This window comes from Lepidochelys kempii, chromosome 1 (assembly GCF_965140285.1).
Source record: "Lepidochelys kempii isolate rLepKem1 chromosome 1, rLepKem1.hap1, whole genome shotgun sequence".
Taxonomy (NCBI): domain Eukaryota; kingdom Metazoa; phylum Chordata; order Testudines; family Cheloniidae; genus Lepidochelys; species Lepidochelys kempii.
In genome coordinates this window covers 191,249,067-191,268,368 of record NC_136380.1, presented here as the reverse complement: position 1 = coordinate 191,268,368, position 19,302 = coordinate 191,249,067, and the positions used below count along the sequence as shown (strand labels likewise).

General features: G+C 43.5%; 1 protein-coding gene across 3 annotated transcripts in view; it reads left to right on the top strand.

Moving 5' to 3' along the window:
* Nucleotides 1–19,302, top strand: part of EPHA3 (EPH receptor A3) — a 305,552-nt gene that overhangs the window by 252,836 nt on the left and 33,414 nt on the right. For 2 of the 3 annotated variants that reach the window (XM_078848068.1, XM_073305634.2), the window contains exons 12-13: nt 8,802–8,863; nt 17,894–18,103. In XM_078848068.1, the coding sequence (XP_078704194.1) occupies nt 8,802–8,863; nt 17,894–18,103 (272 nt within the window). Of the gene's footprint in view, nt 1–8,801; nt 8,864–9,408; nt 9,733–17,893; nt 18,104–19,302 lie in introns of those variants that run through there. The other variant, XM_073305645.2, reaches the window with a different exon arrangement.

The following is a 19,302-nucleotide window of genomic DNA, read 5'->3' as shown; positions in this document are numbered from 1 at the left end:
AACTGACAGATTATACTAACCAATTTAGCACTCCAGAGCTAATTGCTATAAAGCAGCCAACAGGCTCTTGCTGATAATCTCTTTGGAGTTATGGAGCCTGATTTCCTAAGGTCTTCTAATTGGATGCAAGCAATATGCATCATTTTTAATCTAAATCATTAGGCTATTATCATTAACATAGATTTAATGAACAGTCTCATGACATTTCTGAAGTCATTAATAGTAATAGTTTTAAGTACCAAATCCAAGATTTTTAAGAAACTTTGAGCGCCTCAAATTTTTGGTGCCCAACTTGAGCCCCATCTGATTTTCGGAGGATAGGTGCTTAGTACTTTATGAAAAGGAGGCCCCTTTTCAAGATGCTTCAAGTTGGGCACTCCAAGTCAATAGTCACCTTTAAAGTCTTGACCCAGAGTTTTAAATCGGAACATTTATTTTACTAGTAATAATTTTATCGCTGCAACTATTTCCTTTATTGCCAAACAGACGTAATTCCAAATCTGTGGCTAAAAATACATTTTCACTGATATTTATGATTTATTAAAATCATTTGTCAGATTGTGTTGATACAGACACCAGGTTGAGGTCCCACAAGTACTGCTTGAGTTAAACAAGATAAGTATGTGCTAAAGTGCTTTCCTAGATTGTGGCATTAGTCTTAAAACACTAACAAAAATAACCATCCTCAGACCATGCTGATGTTTGTGAAAGTGGTAACGGGGAAGGATGGGTACCCATGCTCCCACCCACAAGCTTGTCATGCAACCTGGAGATGTGGGGGGTGTGGGCTGTTAAGAAGCACTCTTCAGGCTTCAAAAAGATTTATAGGTGGCAGGTGGAGAACTTCTGAGAATATGAGCAGGCTGGATGCTGTTGCACATGCCCCCACTCTTTGCTGAGCTCCCTGCTAGCCCTACAAAGCTTTTCGATTGCTGCCTTCCCATGTCCTCTCCAGCTGACTTCATCCCCTTTCTGTTCTTCCTCAGATGTTGCACATCTGTTTATGGTGAGGACACACGGGCTGAAATCCTGGCCCTTTTGAAGTCTATACCACAACTGCTATTGTTATGAGTGGGCCAGAGTTTCACCCATAATCTCTTCCTCTGGGAGGTGTCCGGTGGGGAGAGAGATAGAAAGGAGGAATGGCGCGATACAGCCACGTTTCTTTTCCTGTTACTGACAGAACTAAAGGTCAGAAGGAAGAGGCATAGAGACAGGCAGATAGGACTGGTTGCTCAGCAATCGGTGAGCAGGTGTGACTGCCTGCCGGCCAGCCCCCTAATCTCCCAGTGAGCACTGCCTTCCTGTTCCCCTCCTCCTCAGCTGTGCTATACTTTAGAGGCTTGGGGTGCTTTTCCCTGACCTCCCAGGGGAACACAGGCTCTAGTCCTGCCTTCCCTGCCCCATTCAAAATGGGTCTCCTTAGGTGGCTGCTGAAAATATTTAAAACACGCTTTAGACAAGTTCTTTCTCCCACCTGGAGGCCTTGAAACAAGAAATGAAGGAGAAAATTAGAAAGGGTAAAGAAGGGACAGATAAAAATACCACGACTGGTTTGTTTTCGGGTTGTAAAATCTAAATACAGTTACCCCAGCTGAACTTTTTGAACTACAAATCCAATGTAAGGTCCACCTTCATGGAAAAGTCCTGTAGGAGTTAAGAGGTATGAGACCACAAGGCACCTATAGGAATTACCCTTAAAAGCCTACAGAATTTAATAGAAAATTATATCCCCACTCTAGAATTCTGTGGATTAATTTGAAAATTGTACAGAAAGATTACCCTTCCCTATTTAATTCTGTAGGAGACAATCAATAAAACAAACCCCTGGAAGGAGCAACGTTTTGACTCTTTCAGTGAGTAGCTTTGCTTGGAGCTGGGGTGAGGAACCTCTTCCAACTTAAATTGATATAATTGGTTGTATACTTATTTTAATAAATGTTTCCGCTGTTATTGAAATTGCTTGGGAGAAGTTTTCCAAAATGTGTAAAGGTAACTCCAGAAGTTCACAACTGACTGGGACAAAGGGCTTGTTTACACAAACACATAGTTGGTGACAAGCTGGGATGTAAATCTACCCCACACAAGCCTGCAATGCACCAAGGTCTGTGTGGGGAATGCATACTCCAGGTGCCATTTCATCTACTCCTGTTTCAAAGCAGTGTAGATCAGAGCTTGCTATGCAACTCTTTGTGCATGGCAGGCTGGTGCAGGGTAGATTTGTGCTGCTTGCTGAGAACTAGGGCCTTGTACACTGGCAGCAGTGCCTAAGATATGTGTAAGCTACACACCTCAGTGAAAAGTAGGCCGCGTCCATACTGGTTTGGGGCTACATGTGGCAGTGAAAGGCTCTGCTGGGAGTGGTTGCAGAGAAAGTCTCCTGCAGTGGGTAGCTGCTGGAGCTTTTCCCCACTGCCTCCCAGAGCTTTTCTCTGCTTTTCACTGCTGCTGCTGAATTCTTTTCCTGAAGCATGGAAAGGCTCCAGCAGTGGGAAGGCAGTGGGACACGATATTGCTAAAAAATAACGGTATGAAAAGGAAGGGTGCTACTTTGGTGTGTAGAGAGCCAGGAAGGGTACATACCCTAAGCTTCTGGCATGTCTTTAATTTACTTGCCTGGGCAGTGCCTGACCATCAACACTGCTATTTATACCCGTGCTAGATGGGGCATGCAGTGTATATAGTCTAAATGCTGCCATAGGTGTAGACTTCTTGTTTGTTTACACAAGCCCACAGGCAATCAAATAAAAGCAGAGACATGGCATATCTAAAAATAAACAGTATAAAACTAGGTAAAGTCATGTAAAATATAGCTAATTTACACAGTTCAAATAGAAATGTCATATCTGGGTCTGATCTGTCAAAACACGCTTTACTTCTTGAGATGACAAATAATTTATTCTTTGATTTAGAGCTCACAATCTAAGTAAGTCTGAAAAGGCTGCCAAATCTGCCTGTATAAATCCCATGTATCTCATGCTTATGTCTAACAAGCTACTTTATAAAGTCAGAGTTGCATTTAGAATTCCCTGAATTTCTTGAAATTCTGATGATGGTTTTCTGCACACAATTGAGCAGAGCAAATCCCTTATGTTCAGTGACACAAAATAATCCAGTGACACTTCTGAAATTTTTTTTTCTCTGCACACACAATTTTGTGCATCACTGACTGTGTGCTGCGGATACACTCTTTGAATAGCTAACTCTTGCTGTACTCCTATGCAACTGGGTTTCAGCAAGTTCTCTAATCAGTTATATTCTTGGTTTATTCCAATAGGCTATTAACTGTTTCAGTAGCAGGTGTTGAATACCAAAGGTCTGTGATATAGATGGTCATATTTAAGTACAAGAAGGCAAGATTTGAGTCTCCTATGTTTTTAAATCAGCAGAGACCTACGGAATAGAGCATATTCTTTACATATTTTGAATAATGAGATTATAAATTGGGAAAATAATGGATTCTGTCCTTCTAGCTCTCCATGCATGGAGATCCCTTTTGTGTATTTTGGAAGCCTTACAAAATTCTGCACATCCATTCTGGTGGAGTGATTTTTTTTTTTGAATGGGCAAATAAAATATCTTTTTTTCATTAATAATCAATCAAGCTCGTGGAACGCACACACACACACACACACACACACACACACACAATTAGTACTATTTAATTATTCATCCAGAGCCCTTTATTTTCCCAATTTATATCACGCTATTCAAGATACTTAAAGAAGACACACTGTCCTCTAAGTTTCTGCCTTGGCACATATTTGCCTGGGCTGCTGCATTTGAATGACAGGTTTGCAACACTGTATAATCATTTTTAATAGCAATTATGTAGCATTTAACAGCGTCCCACGCACTCTTCAGGCAATGAATGGGAGTTGATAAACAGGCAGTGGAGGGTCCGTTTATGGAGAATTTACAGGATCATTCCCGGTATATGTAACATGATAAATAGACAATGTGACCCTTTCTTCATTAACCAAAATCTTTTTCAGCAATTAATTGACTTTTCATATTCATCATAACCTTTGAAGCAAAACCTAGTAATTTGCAATGACTACCATATCTAAAAGTGACCACTTGGAAACTATCATGGGGCAATGTGCCTTACAATACACCAGAGATGTGCTGAGGTGCATTAGCTAAATAAGACCTCGATTCTTTGTTCCAGCACTGAATTATTCCCCTGTTTCATATTTGTTTCTGTTCAGAACTTTCCTTCTACACTGGTCTCAAGGGTGCCCTATAGGCAGTAGTCTTAATAGCCAGCACACATGTTCTCCTTAGTTTACTAATAATTTACGGCAATTTGTAGCCTGTTAGTATAATAAATTTCTGAAACACTGTTGACACAAGTTGTTATCGTATATAAATGGCTGCATTTTGATAAATGAATGCAGAATGTTCCTTTGAAAGTACGCAGCTTTACTTTGGAGCATATGTTTCTGATTACATATACATTTCCAACTGAATGTGGGTGAAAATCTGCACTCAATGCACTCAGCATATGGGAGGACAAATAAGAGAGGGAGATGTTATTTTAATAATTTGAAAGGTTTTCCTTCTTGCCTTAACTAATCTCAGACTTTTGACACATCATTAAATTGAATTTGTATGGTAACCAGGCATTTGAAGATGATACAATACTTCAGTTTCATAAGAGCATAAATTTATCCTATAAACTTTGTGGATAGCCCAGTTCTGATGCTACATTACATTTGAGTCTGAGAATTTGTAGAGATACCGTCAGTCTCCATAGATTATCAGTAACACTTTGCTATTAGTGTTACCAATAACAACTGTTTGCTGTTCGCATATGTGTTCTCTCTCTATCTTACTGTACCTTGCTTGACAACCTGATTGAAAACAATCAACAGAAGGTTGTTGGAGAGCCTATATTCTTCTCTCTCTTCACCAGGCTGAAAGGCTGCAGAATAATTGGATACAAGGTCAAAGTTGTGGACACACAGATTTTGTCCACCCCAGTTATAGCAAGAGATACAGGAAGACAAACTATGTCTGTTGTGATGCACCATGGTCATATGATTGCCATGATGTATGTAATGTATTCCAGCCAGGGAACCCGGGCCAAAGAGGGGAATGAACGTACTAAGCTCCCGAATTACAACTCCCACAAAGCACTGTGATGGCTCAGGTGGACCCAGATTATTGTTTAACTGACCCAAAATGAAATATTTCAATTTGGTTCAACAAAATGAAATATTTCAATTTGATATTCCCAACAAAAAAAATGTAAAACAATTTCTGCAAAATCTAATTTTCCCTGTTGCAAATTTCAATGTTATGGAAATTGCATTTTTGGAGGGGAAAAAACAATTAAGTGGAATGTTTCCAGCTAACTTTAATTTTTACCATTTGTGCAGCTTTCGCTTTGTGATCCTCATGTACTTAATTATGTTCGATAACACATTGAGGGGTGGGGCGGGGCCATTGCTTACCCTTAGGGTTTGTCTACATGGTGAGGTAATGATCACTACAGGGGTATGATTTCTAAACAGCGCTAATGTGTTGCACATTCATTGGTTCGTGAGACCCTGCTGGTGCAACTTAAAGGTTAACTAGTGCACTTGAACTTGGTGTTCTTTCAACCAGCAGAACATTAAACCATAGTACAGAACCTTTAAGGCACACTAGCAGAATCTACATGGACTTACTAATGCACAAAAGCAAGTGTGCTTTAGAAATCACACTCCGGTAGTGCACATTAGTCCCCCAGGTAAACAAGCCTTCAGAAGCTGCTCTATGGTTGTGAATACTATGCAAGCTGTTGTCATGCTTTTAAACTCCCATGTCTTCTTGCACGGCACATGAAGTAACAATACATCTCCTCTAAATATCTACATTGCCCACTTTCACCCATCTTCTCCTCCACGGCAAAAGGACAGATAAAGCAAACTTTGGAACGCATTATTAAATAATTAAATTCATAGGTTGATATGAGGAACGGATGGATGGCCTTGTGGTTGGGGCATTTGCCTGGGACATAGGAAACCCACCTTTGATTTCCTGCTCTGCCATGGCCTTCCAGTGTGACCTTAAACAAGTCACTTGGCCTTGCTGTGCCTCTGCCCCCTGTCTGTCTGGATATAATAGCACTGCTCTACCTCACATGGGTCCCAGAAAGAAGATGAGCACCACTGGAATCAAAGCAACTGCCCATTGAAATGTCATGAAGATGACCCCCTGTACAATTGAGTCGGTCACAGGATACATAGACACAGATGATATTAAATTAACAGAACAGTGACTTTTGTCTAGAAACGTCACTATATTATCTTTTTTTTTATTCGTCTCTCTTTAATATGTGAAATTCCACATAAGTCCCCATTTTTGATGCAAAAAGAATGGTTTTACAAAGGTCAAATTGTAGTACACACTGAATTTTCCCTGAGCAACTTTAAGGGATATTTACTGCCAGCTGTACTGTACATTGTATCCACTGGGGAAATAATCATTTTTTTTATAAACTACTGAAAGTGTATCTTAGTAAGGCTTACAATTTGGGGTGCAGGGTATCAAATACGCTTGTATATAAACAGAGAAACATATGCAAAATTTAAAGACAATTTTAAAAGGAGATCGTATACATGACTCCATTTTGTGGGTTCAGCTACAGTACCAGAAGTTGTGGATGAGTCAGAGGTTAAGGGATGGGTGGAGAAAAAAAACAGGGTAGGGTCAGGAAAACTTCAGGAGGTGGGATTCATTTGTGTGGCACCCTCTTACCAGACAAGCCATGAAGAGCAGCAAGATAAGGCAGAAGGAGCCTGCCTGAAATAAGAGTTCTGGCCAGAAAAGCAAGGTCTCAGTGCTATGGAAGTTGTGCAGCTGCAGATATACATACATGCTTCTGAGAGGATTTTGGGGCAAGTTAGTGGGGTATCATCATCCGTGTTGCCAATTCTCAGGATTTTGTCCCAGGTCTTGCGAAATTTGGTGTTTTTTCTTAAAGCCTAAGATTCTGGAGTCAATTTATTAGATGAGAATCTCAGCTTTCATTTTTTAAAAAAAAAAGGTTCTACCCTTGTTTTGACAGAGAAAAGATTGGTAGTGTGACCTGAGTGTACCCTAATGGTTCAGAAACCAGAAGGCAAATAGAAAGAACCCATTTTTAAAAAAATAATCTTATGATTTTTAAGCCAATCTCAGGTGTTTTTGAGGCCTGACTCATGATTTTTGAATGCTTGGCATTAGTAAGTACTTCATCTTACTTGAGAGTGAATTGTTTTGTTTGTTTTTCATGTCAAGAAACTCAGTGTCTGCTCATAATGCTGGTTAGCTTAGGCCACAGTTGAGCAAGGTACTTATGCACATGCCTATCTTTGAGCACAAAATAGTCTCATTGAAGCTAATGGGAATACTCTCAGACTTTGAATTAACCATATGCTTAATTACCTTGCTAAATACACACCCTAGTGCTCTGTTTATGGTAATTGTGAGTTATCTCATGTGTCGTACTCCTTAGACTCAAACTGTATCTCCATGTGTAAAGGGTAACGATGTAAAGGATATCATTTAACGATGGTTTTGGCAGTAGAACAAGGGCTTTTCAAGCATATTGTAAATGGCTTATTTTAACGAGGTAGGAACGCGTTGTGCATAAAGTGCATTGCCTAGATAAATTGTGCGCTGGTGTGATACCCTTATTAATAATTAAAACTCTTGAATGTATTATAGTCTGATCCATGTCTTGATTGCTGCATTGTTTGCTCTATAGAAGACACTCTAAGAAACAGGGGAAAGGGGGATTTTGCCCTAAGAGGCTTCGTGGGTTGCTCAGTGGATTAGTGGCTTTTGGGTTCCCAGGTGATAATTCAGACCAGAGCTGACCAGAGAACCTTCAAATGATGTGCTCTGGAAGAGGACATCAGCATGAGCATGGGGTTGTTTCTTTGCAGAGTACCCTGCTGCAACATAAAGTCGACATATAGGTCCAGATTCTCAACTACATCCAAGCTCACTTCAATAGAGAGGGAGATGTATCAGAGAGCTGGTTGTGGCTCCCTGATCCTAAGCTGCCCAGCCCTGGCACAAATTAGAGTTATAGGGGAGCAACTCTAATTTACATCAATGGCAGATGGGTCAAAGTGGAGCTCCACTGTGGCCTTCACACCCTGCCTTGCCCCACTTCATCCTGATACACCGCAGGGAGGTCGGGGGAGTTGGTGCAGGAGTCTGTTCATTGTCAGAGAGTTTCCATGCACAGGGGGAATTTTCCATTGGCCTTCTCCTCTCACTTTATGACTTTGCTGATCAGAGAATCCGCCCTATCGTAAATAGGGCAAAAGATATCATAGCCAGGGTGTTATCAGAGAGAATGTTAAAACACAGAATAGGGACACTGAATGGGAGCACCACTAATGTTCTGTTTTGTGTATGTTCCTTTACCACACTCACTACCATGTGAGCACCTAATATGGGCCCTGCATTACTGGGTGTGACTGTGGTGTAGTGATAATGCAAGGCAGAAATACCAATCCTTATTTCTTTATACATGAACTGTTACAAATCAAATGGGTCTAGACTGAGCCCTGGTACAAGTGGGTGCATTTCTGCTGGCTTCAATGGAGTTGCATTTACTGTTTACAAGTGCTGTATTTGTCTCATGAACCTCCTTTCTTTGTGTTTCTTCTTCGTTTCTTTTTAAAAGTAAAACAAACTGTATTTAGAGGAAAAAACATTTGGAAGCAAATTTCTTAAATACACAAACCATTTTTCATGTATTGTGAATTTTGTATTTCTCTTTAAATGCTTACTTGGTGCTTTTAATGTATTTTCAGGTAAACCGGTTATGATTGTTACTGAGTATATGGAGAATGGCTCTCTGGACAGCTTCCTCCGAGTAAGTACAAGGTTGATGGCACAGTGTTGATCTTGTCCTGTCATCAATTTGTCTTTGCTATTGCTTTACTCTCAGTCACCATGAACTCTTGTCCCATGTTGTATCTTTCATTGTTTCTTTTATTTTGGGGTGTGTTGTGTGCTCACAAAGGCATCTAGAAATCTGGTATTCTGTTTTGACCCTTTACAATCAGATTTGTTTGGGGATTTATTGAAGAAAGCAGAAATGTTATTTAGTACATTCCAGCTTTGGGAAAAGAATGATTCACTAGCAATTACAACCGTAAATTGTTTTTATGAGGACTAAATTAATAGCTTTAATGCACTGATGCTTGCTGATATTGGTAGGTAGCCTATACATCATACCAAGCTCTATCCAAATAATGGTAAACTGTTAAGTTGAGCCAAGAGTTTAAATGCAAGATGTTTAGAGAATAACCTCTCACCATGAGGTGTAGAAATTTTGTGTTGCCAAGCTCTGTTAGCACATCCTCTTTCCCCACTCCTGCAATGTTTTGCTTATTTTATTCTTCTTTCCTTTTAAAGCTGGTAATGGGCCTAACAAAACCTGAATGCTCCCCGTGTTACCAAGATTTACACAAGGCAAAACAACTAGTGTGCCAGAAGTAAACTCTCTCCTTGGGAGAAGCACCAGTTTTATTTTCATTTGTTAGGGTGACCTCAGCTCTGACTACAGACCTTGCCTTGATTCTGTCATGGTTGAATGACACTATCCCTCAAATTCATAACGGTGAAATAGACATTGAACCCCAAAAGGAGATATATTATCAGCTCTTGTTTCTGTATATACTGTATATGTTATGGTGTCTGCTGAAGCATATGAAATGCATATAAATATTGTATATACTATCTATCTCAAATTGTATACCTTGAATAAAACTTTGGTCATTCAAGACTGCAAGACCAATGATTGCTCTGATATATACACACATGCTGATTCAAGTATTTGTTGCATATAATTCAGTGATTTTAGTCTGCTGTGTTGTTCAGTGTTCCACACTATTCCCTGAAAACCTAATCCAAAACCTGTTTAAGTCGATGGCAGGATTCCCACTCAGCTTCACTGGGCTTTAGATAATGCCCTGAATGAAAAGCAAAGTTCTGTCAGAAATCATAATATGCACTCACGTGATTACAGACTGTGTAACAATACAAATTGTGACAAAATTCCTTCTCTACCTTGGTGTGTCTTGCACTTATTGGCGGATTTGCTCACCTTGGAGCTTCACGGCAGCCCTCAGTTTGGCCGTTTTCATGAACCCACAGTCCAGGTCGACTCCTCCTGTGCCTGACCAGGAGTTGGGAGGTTTGGGGGGAACCTGGGCCCACCCTCTACTCCGGGTTCCAGCCCAGGGCCCTGTGGAATGCAGCTGTCTAGAGTGCCTCCTGGAACAGCTGTGCGACAGCTACAACTCCCTGGGCTACTTCCCCATGGCCTCCTCCCAACACCTCCTTTATCCTCACCATGGGACCTTCCTCCTGGTGTCTGATAATGCTTGTACACCTCAGTCCTCCAACAGTCCGCATTCTCACTCTCAGCTCCTAGTGCCTCTTGCTCCCAGCTCCTTACACACACACACCACAAACTGAAGTGAGCTCCTTTTTAAACCCAGGTGCCCTGATTAGCCTGCCTTAATTGATTCTAGCAGCTTCTTGATTGGCTGCAGGTATTCTAATCAGTCTGTCTGTCTTAATTGTCTCCAGAAGGTTCCTGATTGTTCTGGAACCTTCCCTGTTACCTTACCCAGGGAAAAGGGACCTACTTAACCTGGGGCTAATATATCTGCCTTCTATTACTCTCCTGCAGCCATCTGGCCCGACCCTGTCACATATCTCCCCCTCTGCTCAACACTGTGGGATTGGGCAACTTGGGACATCAGGCAGTGTTTTCATGACAAGCCATCTGCATTGCCATGGTGGCTTCCAGCCCGGTGTTGTATGGTGAATTGGAAAGATTGTAGGGACAGGAACCATCTGGTCACCCTTGCGTTCTTCTCTTTATTTCGCTGCATCCACTGGAGGGGTGCCTGGTCGGTCACAAGGATAAACCATCGTCCCAGAAGGTAATAACATAGTGTTTCCATGGCTAATTTCACAGCTAGGCACTCTCTTTCAGCCACAGCATACTTCTGCTCTCTCTGGAGGAGTTTCCTGCTGAGGTAGAGATTGGGTGTTCTTCATCTCCAACCATCTGCGATAGGACAGCTCCCAATCATACTTCAGATGCATCTGTTTGTAAAATGAATTCTTTGTTGAAGAAACTATAAGCACAGGGTTACTGCAGAGGGCTGTCCGTAGATCCATGAATGCTTTCTCTGCGGCATCTGTCCACTTCACCATGTCTGGAACCCGGGCTTTTATCAGGTCTGTCAGGGGACTCGCTCTGGTAGCAAAATGGGGAATAAATCATCGGTAGTACCCCACCACACCCAGGAATGCCCGGACTTGCTTTTTCTGATTTGGCTGGGGACAATTTTGGATAGCCTCTAGTTTGTTTAGTTGGAACTTGACCATGCCCCTTCCTACAATGTAGCCAAGGTATTTAGCCTCGGCTAGCCCTATTGCACACTTGGCTGGGTTGGCTGTGAGTCCAGCCCGTCTTAGCATGGTCAGAACCGCTTCCACCTTTCCTAAGTGGGTTTCCCAGTTGGGGGTGTAAATAATCACATCATCCAGGTATGCTGCTGCATAACTGGTATGGGGCTGTAGGAGCTTGTCCATAAGACGCTGGAAGGTGGCAGGTGCCCCATGCAGTCCAAAAGGAAGAACAGTATATTGAAACAGACCCTCTGATGTAGAGAGTGCCATCTTTTCTTTCGCATCTTTGGCAAGGGGAATCTGCCAGTATCCCTTTGTTAAATCAAGGGTGGTCAAAAATTGGGCATTGCCCAGGCAGTCAACTAACTCATCGATACGGGGTATGGGGTATGCATCAAATTTGGATATCTCATTCAGCTGGCGAAAGTCATTACAAAACCTAGTGGTGCCATCAGGTTTGGGCACCAACACAATCGGGCTTGACCACTGACTGTGGGACTCTTCGATGACTCCCAGCTCCAACATCCTTTTTACCTCTGCCTTGATCTCCTCCCTTTTTGCCGCTGGGACCCGATAGGGCCTTAAAGTTACCTTTGCCCCAAGATCTGTGATAATGTGGTGATATGCTTTGGTGGTCCGACCTGGTTTGATTGAAAACACATCCTGGTATCAGTTGATCATCTAAGTTACCACCTCCTTCTGGTTTGGTGTCAGATCAGTGGATATCCTGATCTACTCCTGCATGTTATTTCCCTGGAGCGGGGTCTCTTGGTACACTACACACACCTCTCGTTGGTGCCAAGGCTTTAAGAGGTTAATGTGATAAATTTGTCCTTGTTTCTGGCGTCCTGGCTGCCGCACCTTGTAGATTACTTCCCCCACGGGTTCAACCACCTCATAGGGCCCCTGCCATTGGCCAAAAGCTTGCTTTCTGCCGTGTGTACCACCACCATCACCCGATCCCCTGGTTGGAATTGTCAGACTTTTGTCTGGCAATTGTAATGGGTTCGCTGGGCCTCCTGCGCCTTTTCCAAATGTTCCCATACAATAGCGGTGACCCAGGCTATCCATTCTCACATCTGCAACACATGGTCAATTATATTTCTCCCCTCATTGAGTTCCTCTTCCCAGATTTCTTTTGCAATATATAGTATGCCACGGGAGTGGTGTCCGTATAATAATTCAAAGGGGGAAAACCCCGTTGAGGCCTGAGGTACTCCCAGATTGCAACCATAAGGTAGGGTAGTAGGGTGTCCCAATCCTTCCCGTCTCGACTTACCACTTTCCTTATCGTTGCCTTGAGGGTTCGGTTAAACCTTTCTACCAGCCCATCGGTCTGTGGATGATAGACTGAAGTTCTCAGGGTATGTATATGGAGCAGCGTACAGAGGTCCTTCATTAGCTTCGACATAAATGGGGTACCTTGGTCTGTTAATATCTCCTTTGGTAGTCCCACTTGGGCAGAGATCCCCACCAACTCTTTAGCCATCGTTTTAGAGGCCATGTTCCACAGGGGGATGGCTTCTGGGTAGCGAGTAGCATAATCCAGAATGACAAGTATATATTGGTGGCCCCGGGCTGTCTTCTCCAGGGATCCCACTAGATCCATTTCTCTTCGCTCAAAGGGGACCTCTATGATGAGAAGGGGTACTAAAGGTGCCCTCAAGTGGGGACGGGGACTGTGCAGCTGACACTCCGGGCAGGACGCACAGTACCTCCGCACTTCTTCATGTACTCCGGGCCAGAAGAATCGTCGCAGGACCCATGCCAGGGTCTTCTCTACCCCCAAATGCCCCCCAAAAAGATGACTATGGACCAGACTTAATACAGCATTCTGGTGTTTTTGAGATACTAGGATCTGCTGTACCTTCTGCCCCTGTACTGATGCAACCCGGTATAAGAGATCCTTCTTCATTATGAAGTAGGGTCCTGGTCCCTGGGCTTTCCCTTCCACGGGGACCCCATCTATTTCGGTCACCTCCTTCCTAATGTTGTCGTACCTTGGGTCTTCAGCCTGGTCCCATCCAAAATTTCCTGTCCCGGGGCTAATCTGCCCGAGATCTAGGGGGCCAATCTCTGTTACCGCTACTGGTTCAGAGGCGTTAAGGTGTGGGTCAGACTCGGGTGCTTCTCCCTCCTGGGTGGCCTCCTTTTCAGCTGCTCAGGTCCGCCTACCTGCGAAAGCTACCCTCTGACTTTGGGCCAGTATTCGGGTTCCCAAGGCCTTAGCTGCCCTTCTTTCCCTTTTCGTCTTTCTACGCTGTCTGGGAGTGGAGAAGAAATCTGGGGATATTTCAGAGAAGGTTGGGGGTTGACAATCTACGGTGGATGCCTCACTACTTTCAGAGCTTCCCCCTTTCTCCAATTCCCCTACCAGGAGTAAGTCTCCAAACCCTGGGAAGTCCCTCCCTGTGAGCACTGGGTATGGGAGTTTAGGGACTACACCTGCTGCTACCTCAGTCGCCCACAGCAGCTGACTACACTTCACGGGCTTCCCTGAGACAAGCATGATAGCACTCCCCAAATCAACCAGTGCTGTGGTCTCTACCCCATTTAGCTTCACTGGTCTAGTGTACATATGCGGGGTTATTGAGACCCCCACAAGGTGGATTAGGGAGCATGGGTCTGCCCAGTTCCCCAGGTTGCACTGCATAGGCTCCTCGGCATTGGGACACTGTGCAGCTATGTGTCTCCACTCCCCGCAGGCGTAACATCTGTATGGAGCCCTAGGCATTCCCCAGTCTCTTGGTTTGGGTAGTCTAACATCACGATCCTCTTCCCCCTCAGTGCTCCGACTCTTTGTGGCTTCTGGTGGGCCTTCAGCCCCTCTCTTTTTCCATCTGGGCTCTCCTGGTGGCCCAGTCACCCGAGCTCTAGTGCTTGGTGCTGCTAGGTTAACCTGGGGTGCTTCTTCCTTAACTGGTTGGGTCAGCTCTCTCGCCGTCCTTCGCCTTTCTACCAGCACAACAACTTCGTCGTAGGTGGAGGGTTTGTTCTGCCTTACCCAGGCGCAAAGGTCTGGCGGTAGTCCTCTCATGTACCGGTCGATGACCAGAACCTCTAGTATCTCCTCCGGACTCCAGGAGTCAGTTCATAACCACTTTCATGCGAGATGGATGAGGTCATATAATTGGGACCGCGGGGTTTTGTTTTCCTGGTACCTCCACTCATGATATCGCTGGGCCCGCACTGCGGTCGTTACCCCAGATCTGGCCAGGATCTCTGCTTTCAGCTGCGGGTAGTCTGCCGGAGCCTCTTCAGGCAAATCATAGTAGGCCTTCTGGGCCTCCCCACACAGGAATGGAGCAAGGATTGGGGCCAAGCCTCCTGCAGGGCTGTCCTCTCAAAGGCCAGGAGGTATGCCTCTACATCATCCTCCAGCGTAATTTTCTGCAGCCAGTTGCTGGCCCACATGATCTGCGTCCCATCGTGGCCGCGGTTCAGCTCTGTAAGGGCCTTTACCTGGTTTACCAGTTCCCGCAACATAGCCTGGTCCATCAGTAGGTGATTAGTCTCTTGCTGCAGCCGCACTGCCTCCTGTTGGCGGCTGCCTGGACACGAATAGCCTCGTGCTGGGCAACCATGGCTTGTATCAGTGCCCGCACTACCTCCTCCATTATGGTGAAAAAAAATAAAAATAGACCACCTTCCCTTTTTTTTTTCTCTTCCAAACACCCTCCTTCTTCCACCGCGCTGTGGACACCAGACTCCACTTCCGACACCAGTTGTGACAAAGTTCCTGCTTTACCTTGGTGGGTCTTGCGCTTATTGGCGGATTTGCTCGCCTTGGAGCTTCACGGCAGCTCTCAGCTTGGCCGTTTTTCTTAACCCACAGTCCAGGTTGACTCCTCCTGTGTCTGACCAGGAGTTGGGAGGTTTGGGGGGAACCCAGGCCCGCCCTCTACTCTGGGTTCCAGCCCAGGGTCCTGTGGAATGCAGCTGTCTAGAGTGCCTCCTGGAACAGCTGTGCGACAGCTACAACTCTCTGGGCTACTTCCCCATGGACTCCTCCCAACACCTTCTTTATCCTCACCGTAGGACCTTCTGCCTGGTGTCTGATAATGCTTGTACTCCTCAGTCCTCCAACAGTCTGTATTCTCACTCTCAGCTCCTAGTGCCTCTTGCTCCCAGCTCCTCACACGCACACCACAAACTGAAGTGAACTCCTTTTTAAAACCCAGGTGCCCTGATTAGCCTGCCTTAATTGATTCTAGCAGCTTCTTGATTAGAACACGTGCAGCCAATCAGTCTGTCTGTCTTAATTGTCTCCAGAAGGTTCCTGATTATTCTGGAACCTTCCCTGTTACCTTAGCCAGGAAAAAGGGACCTGCTTAACCTGTGGCTAATATATCTGCCTTCTATTACTCTCCTGCAGCCATGTGGCCCGACCTTGTCACAATACCCATAAAGTGGCAATGTTAAAGCTGCAAAGGAAAGACGATGGTGGGGCTGCACCTATGTACACAGCTAAATTAGCTGTGTGGTCAACTCCTTAATCCCTTGAATCACTCTGAACTGTCTCGGACCAGTTTTGAAACATTTCAGGAAAGCACAGGGATCCTCCTGTACCTGTATTCCTCACCAAAATATCAGTTTAGCCTAATATTTGCACAAAAAATATTATCCAGCCAGTTCTAGTGCCATACATTAATATCCATTTTCTCTCTTTTTTTCAAATGCAGACTTTGTAATGGTGACCGCTTTATGTACATTATATCATCATACCACTTCCCTCATGTTCCTTTGCACTGCACATCAAATTTAAACTTCTTGTCTTTGCTTTTGGGGCCCTGCATCACACAATCCCAGCTACATCTTCAGCCTGATCTCTCCCTGCATTCTTATCCATGCTGTCTGCTCCACCAGCAACACTGGTCTTCATAACTTGTGTCTCTTTTTTTCACAAGCATCTATCAGTGTCTTCCTCCATGCTGCCCCTTTATGCCAAACACAGTTTAGCAAGACTCCACCCTCAACTCATTCCAGTCCCTCCTAAAAACTCTGCCCCTACAAAAAATGCTTTTCCTGCAAAACTTAAATTAAACAAAAAGCTTGAATCACTTATACAAATTCTAGCCTATAGAGAGTACCTGTACAATCTTATTTCTAATAATACTTGTCCTTGTTCCCATCCCTGAGGTATGTTATATGCTCGTTTGCCTGCATGGTCCATTATTGATAATGCGAACTCTTCAGAGCAGAGACCTATTTTGTGTTCTCTGTGCAATGGCTAGCAATCTATAGGTCACTATAAAATGATAAATAATGTAGACTGCCTACTATTCAAACCCTGACTGGCCAAATACACCATGTCCTACCTTATTTACATAATGCAGTTTAACCGGTTCATTGGTACACTGTATTTCAGATATAATGTATTGATTTTTATTTGCTAATTTATTGATTGAAATTTGTATTTTTAATTTATCAAGTCATCAAAGTTAAGGCAAGTTTCATGCAAATGCATCCTTTCCATCCATGATCTCACTCTGCAAGTGAGTGCCAATAGGCTTTTCAAACACTTGACTGCCACTTCAGTGCCAGCTCTGCCATATGTTCAGCTAATGTTTAGACAGCCAATATTGTCCCTTAAGAACAATGGTCAAAAATAAAACTTATGCCCCTGTCTTTCAATCGGGTTCATGTGGTCTTGCCCATGTGTGAGTGAAGAGTCCCATTTATATAATAAGCCTCCGCATGGGGCACAGGAGGCCCCACGCACTGATGTGACTGCAGGAGTGGGGGTTTAATGTATTTGAAAGCTGATCACTGAATACATTTTATTTTTGGTCATTTGTCGATTCACATAGCAAGATGGAAGCAATATTGTAATTAGCAAAACACATGAGCAAGAGCTTGGAGGCTGAAAACCTTTGCCTGTTGGTAGCCAAATTATGAATGCATGCATATATTGGTTTTCAGCCTAAGAACAGTGACATAGTGATTTTGATTCTGAGGCTGAGGACAATTTTGGAGAACAAATTTAAATTTGGATGGCATTTAGCAATTTCTGAGTCAGATAAGCATTTGCAATTTTTAAAATTGCTTCTCTATCCGTATAACTTATACGATTGCGCCGTCTGAGGCAGGGATTTTCCTAACAGACGGATCAGTGCGAATTCTGTGTTTAACTCCCATCGGCTGCCTTGAAAATCCTAGCTCAGTGAATGCATACAGTTTAGATTTATCTGACATTTGCACCTATCTTATATTTGGAAAATTGAAATTCAGGTGGGAGTAAAAGCAGGAACAGCAAAATTTTATCTGAACTTAAAGCTTGTCCCTTGTTTGCCTCCAGTTGATTAAGAGATTACTCTCCTTTAGTCACAGCATTTTCATGGATGCTTTTTATCTTGGGTCTCTGTCTTGCAAGTCCTCCACATGCAGAACTCCCAGCAACTTCAATGGAAAATCTGTGCATGGCGAACTTGTACAATCAGTCTCTTAATCATGCATTCTGTATGTTTTGCAGAAACATGATGCTCAGTTCACAGTCATCCAGCTGGTGGGCATGCTTCGAGGGATAGCATCTGGTATGAAGTACTTGTCAGATATGGGTTATGTCCATCGTGACCTAGCTGCACGTAACATCCTCATCAATAGTAATCTGGTGTGCAAAGTCTCGGATTTTGGCCTCTCGCGTGTATTGGAGGATGACCCAGAAGCTGCTTACACAACCAGGGTGAGTTCATATGTTTATGCCTTTCTTAATTATAGCTATAAAACTGGGGTGCTGGAAGTGCAGCCTGAGGCCACATATGACCTCAAGACCATATGACCTCAAGACTCCTAAACTGGGGCACATGGACCATCCTGTCCTGTGGAGCTTAGGAAAATCTGATCAATAGCTGGTTAAACTTGCTGGTGAGCTCACTGCAGTCAATTCCTACACATTTGTCAAGGAAGATACAAGTATAAAATTATAGCTCTGCATTTATAGTTGGTGGAAAATCATTCTGTGGATACGTTCCCTTACGGGGGCAAGTAGAGTACATATACTGCACACCCCCCTCGCATGGGTATAAACAGCAGTGTGAACAGCAAAGCACTGTTTAGATGAGTAAAGACACGCCGGAACCTTAGGGTACATATCTTATATGGCTCTCTCCTCACCCAAGCAGTGCCTCCCCCATTTACACTGTTATTTTTAGCAGTGTGGTGGTCTGGTGCCTCTCCATGGCTGGAGCCTTTCCCCACCACAGCAATGAAAGGCTCTGGCAAAGGGGAGGCAGCAGGGAATGGTACAGCAGATTGCCCTTTAATGCAGATGATTGTATAGCAAACATTACATGTTATTTTTACCTTAACAGAGTTAGGTCATCAAAGAAACAATACATGTTTATTAAATGCTAGAAAATGAGACTTCAGCGGGACAGCTTAGAAGGCAGTTAACTGGACATGAATGACTTTCTTCCGTTCACACTTATATTAGTTAACAACAGAAGTAACTCTATTGAAATCAATTAAGCTACAACAGTATGTGAAAGCATAGTGAGAGGAGACTCAAACCCAAAGCTTTCCATCTGTGGTTTGCCACCAAAAACTGTTAGAGACAAACTGGTAGTTCATTACTAGAATTGGTCAAAATTTTGCAGAAATGTAGAAGTTTATCTGTTTGCATCGTACAGGGTCTGGAAAGGACCTACTTTTCTTCCCTCTCCCTTCCCACAAGATTTTTCAATTTTGAAAAGCCAAAAAATGTTCAGGTGGGTGGGGAATCAATTTAATGTAAAACAAGAGAATAGGGAAAAAAGAAAACAACAAGGCTGGGAGGGAGGGAGAGTGCGACCAAAAAGGAATGGAAAGAAGAAACAAGAAAAAAAGGAACATCCAAAACATTAAAACATAATTTTAAGAAATACTATACAAATATTTTCCAAA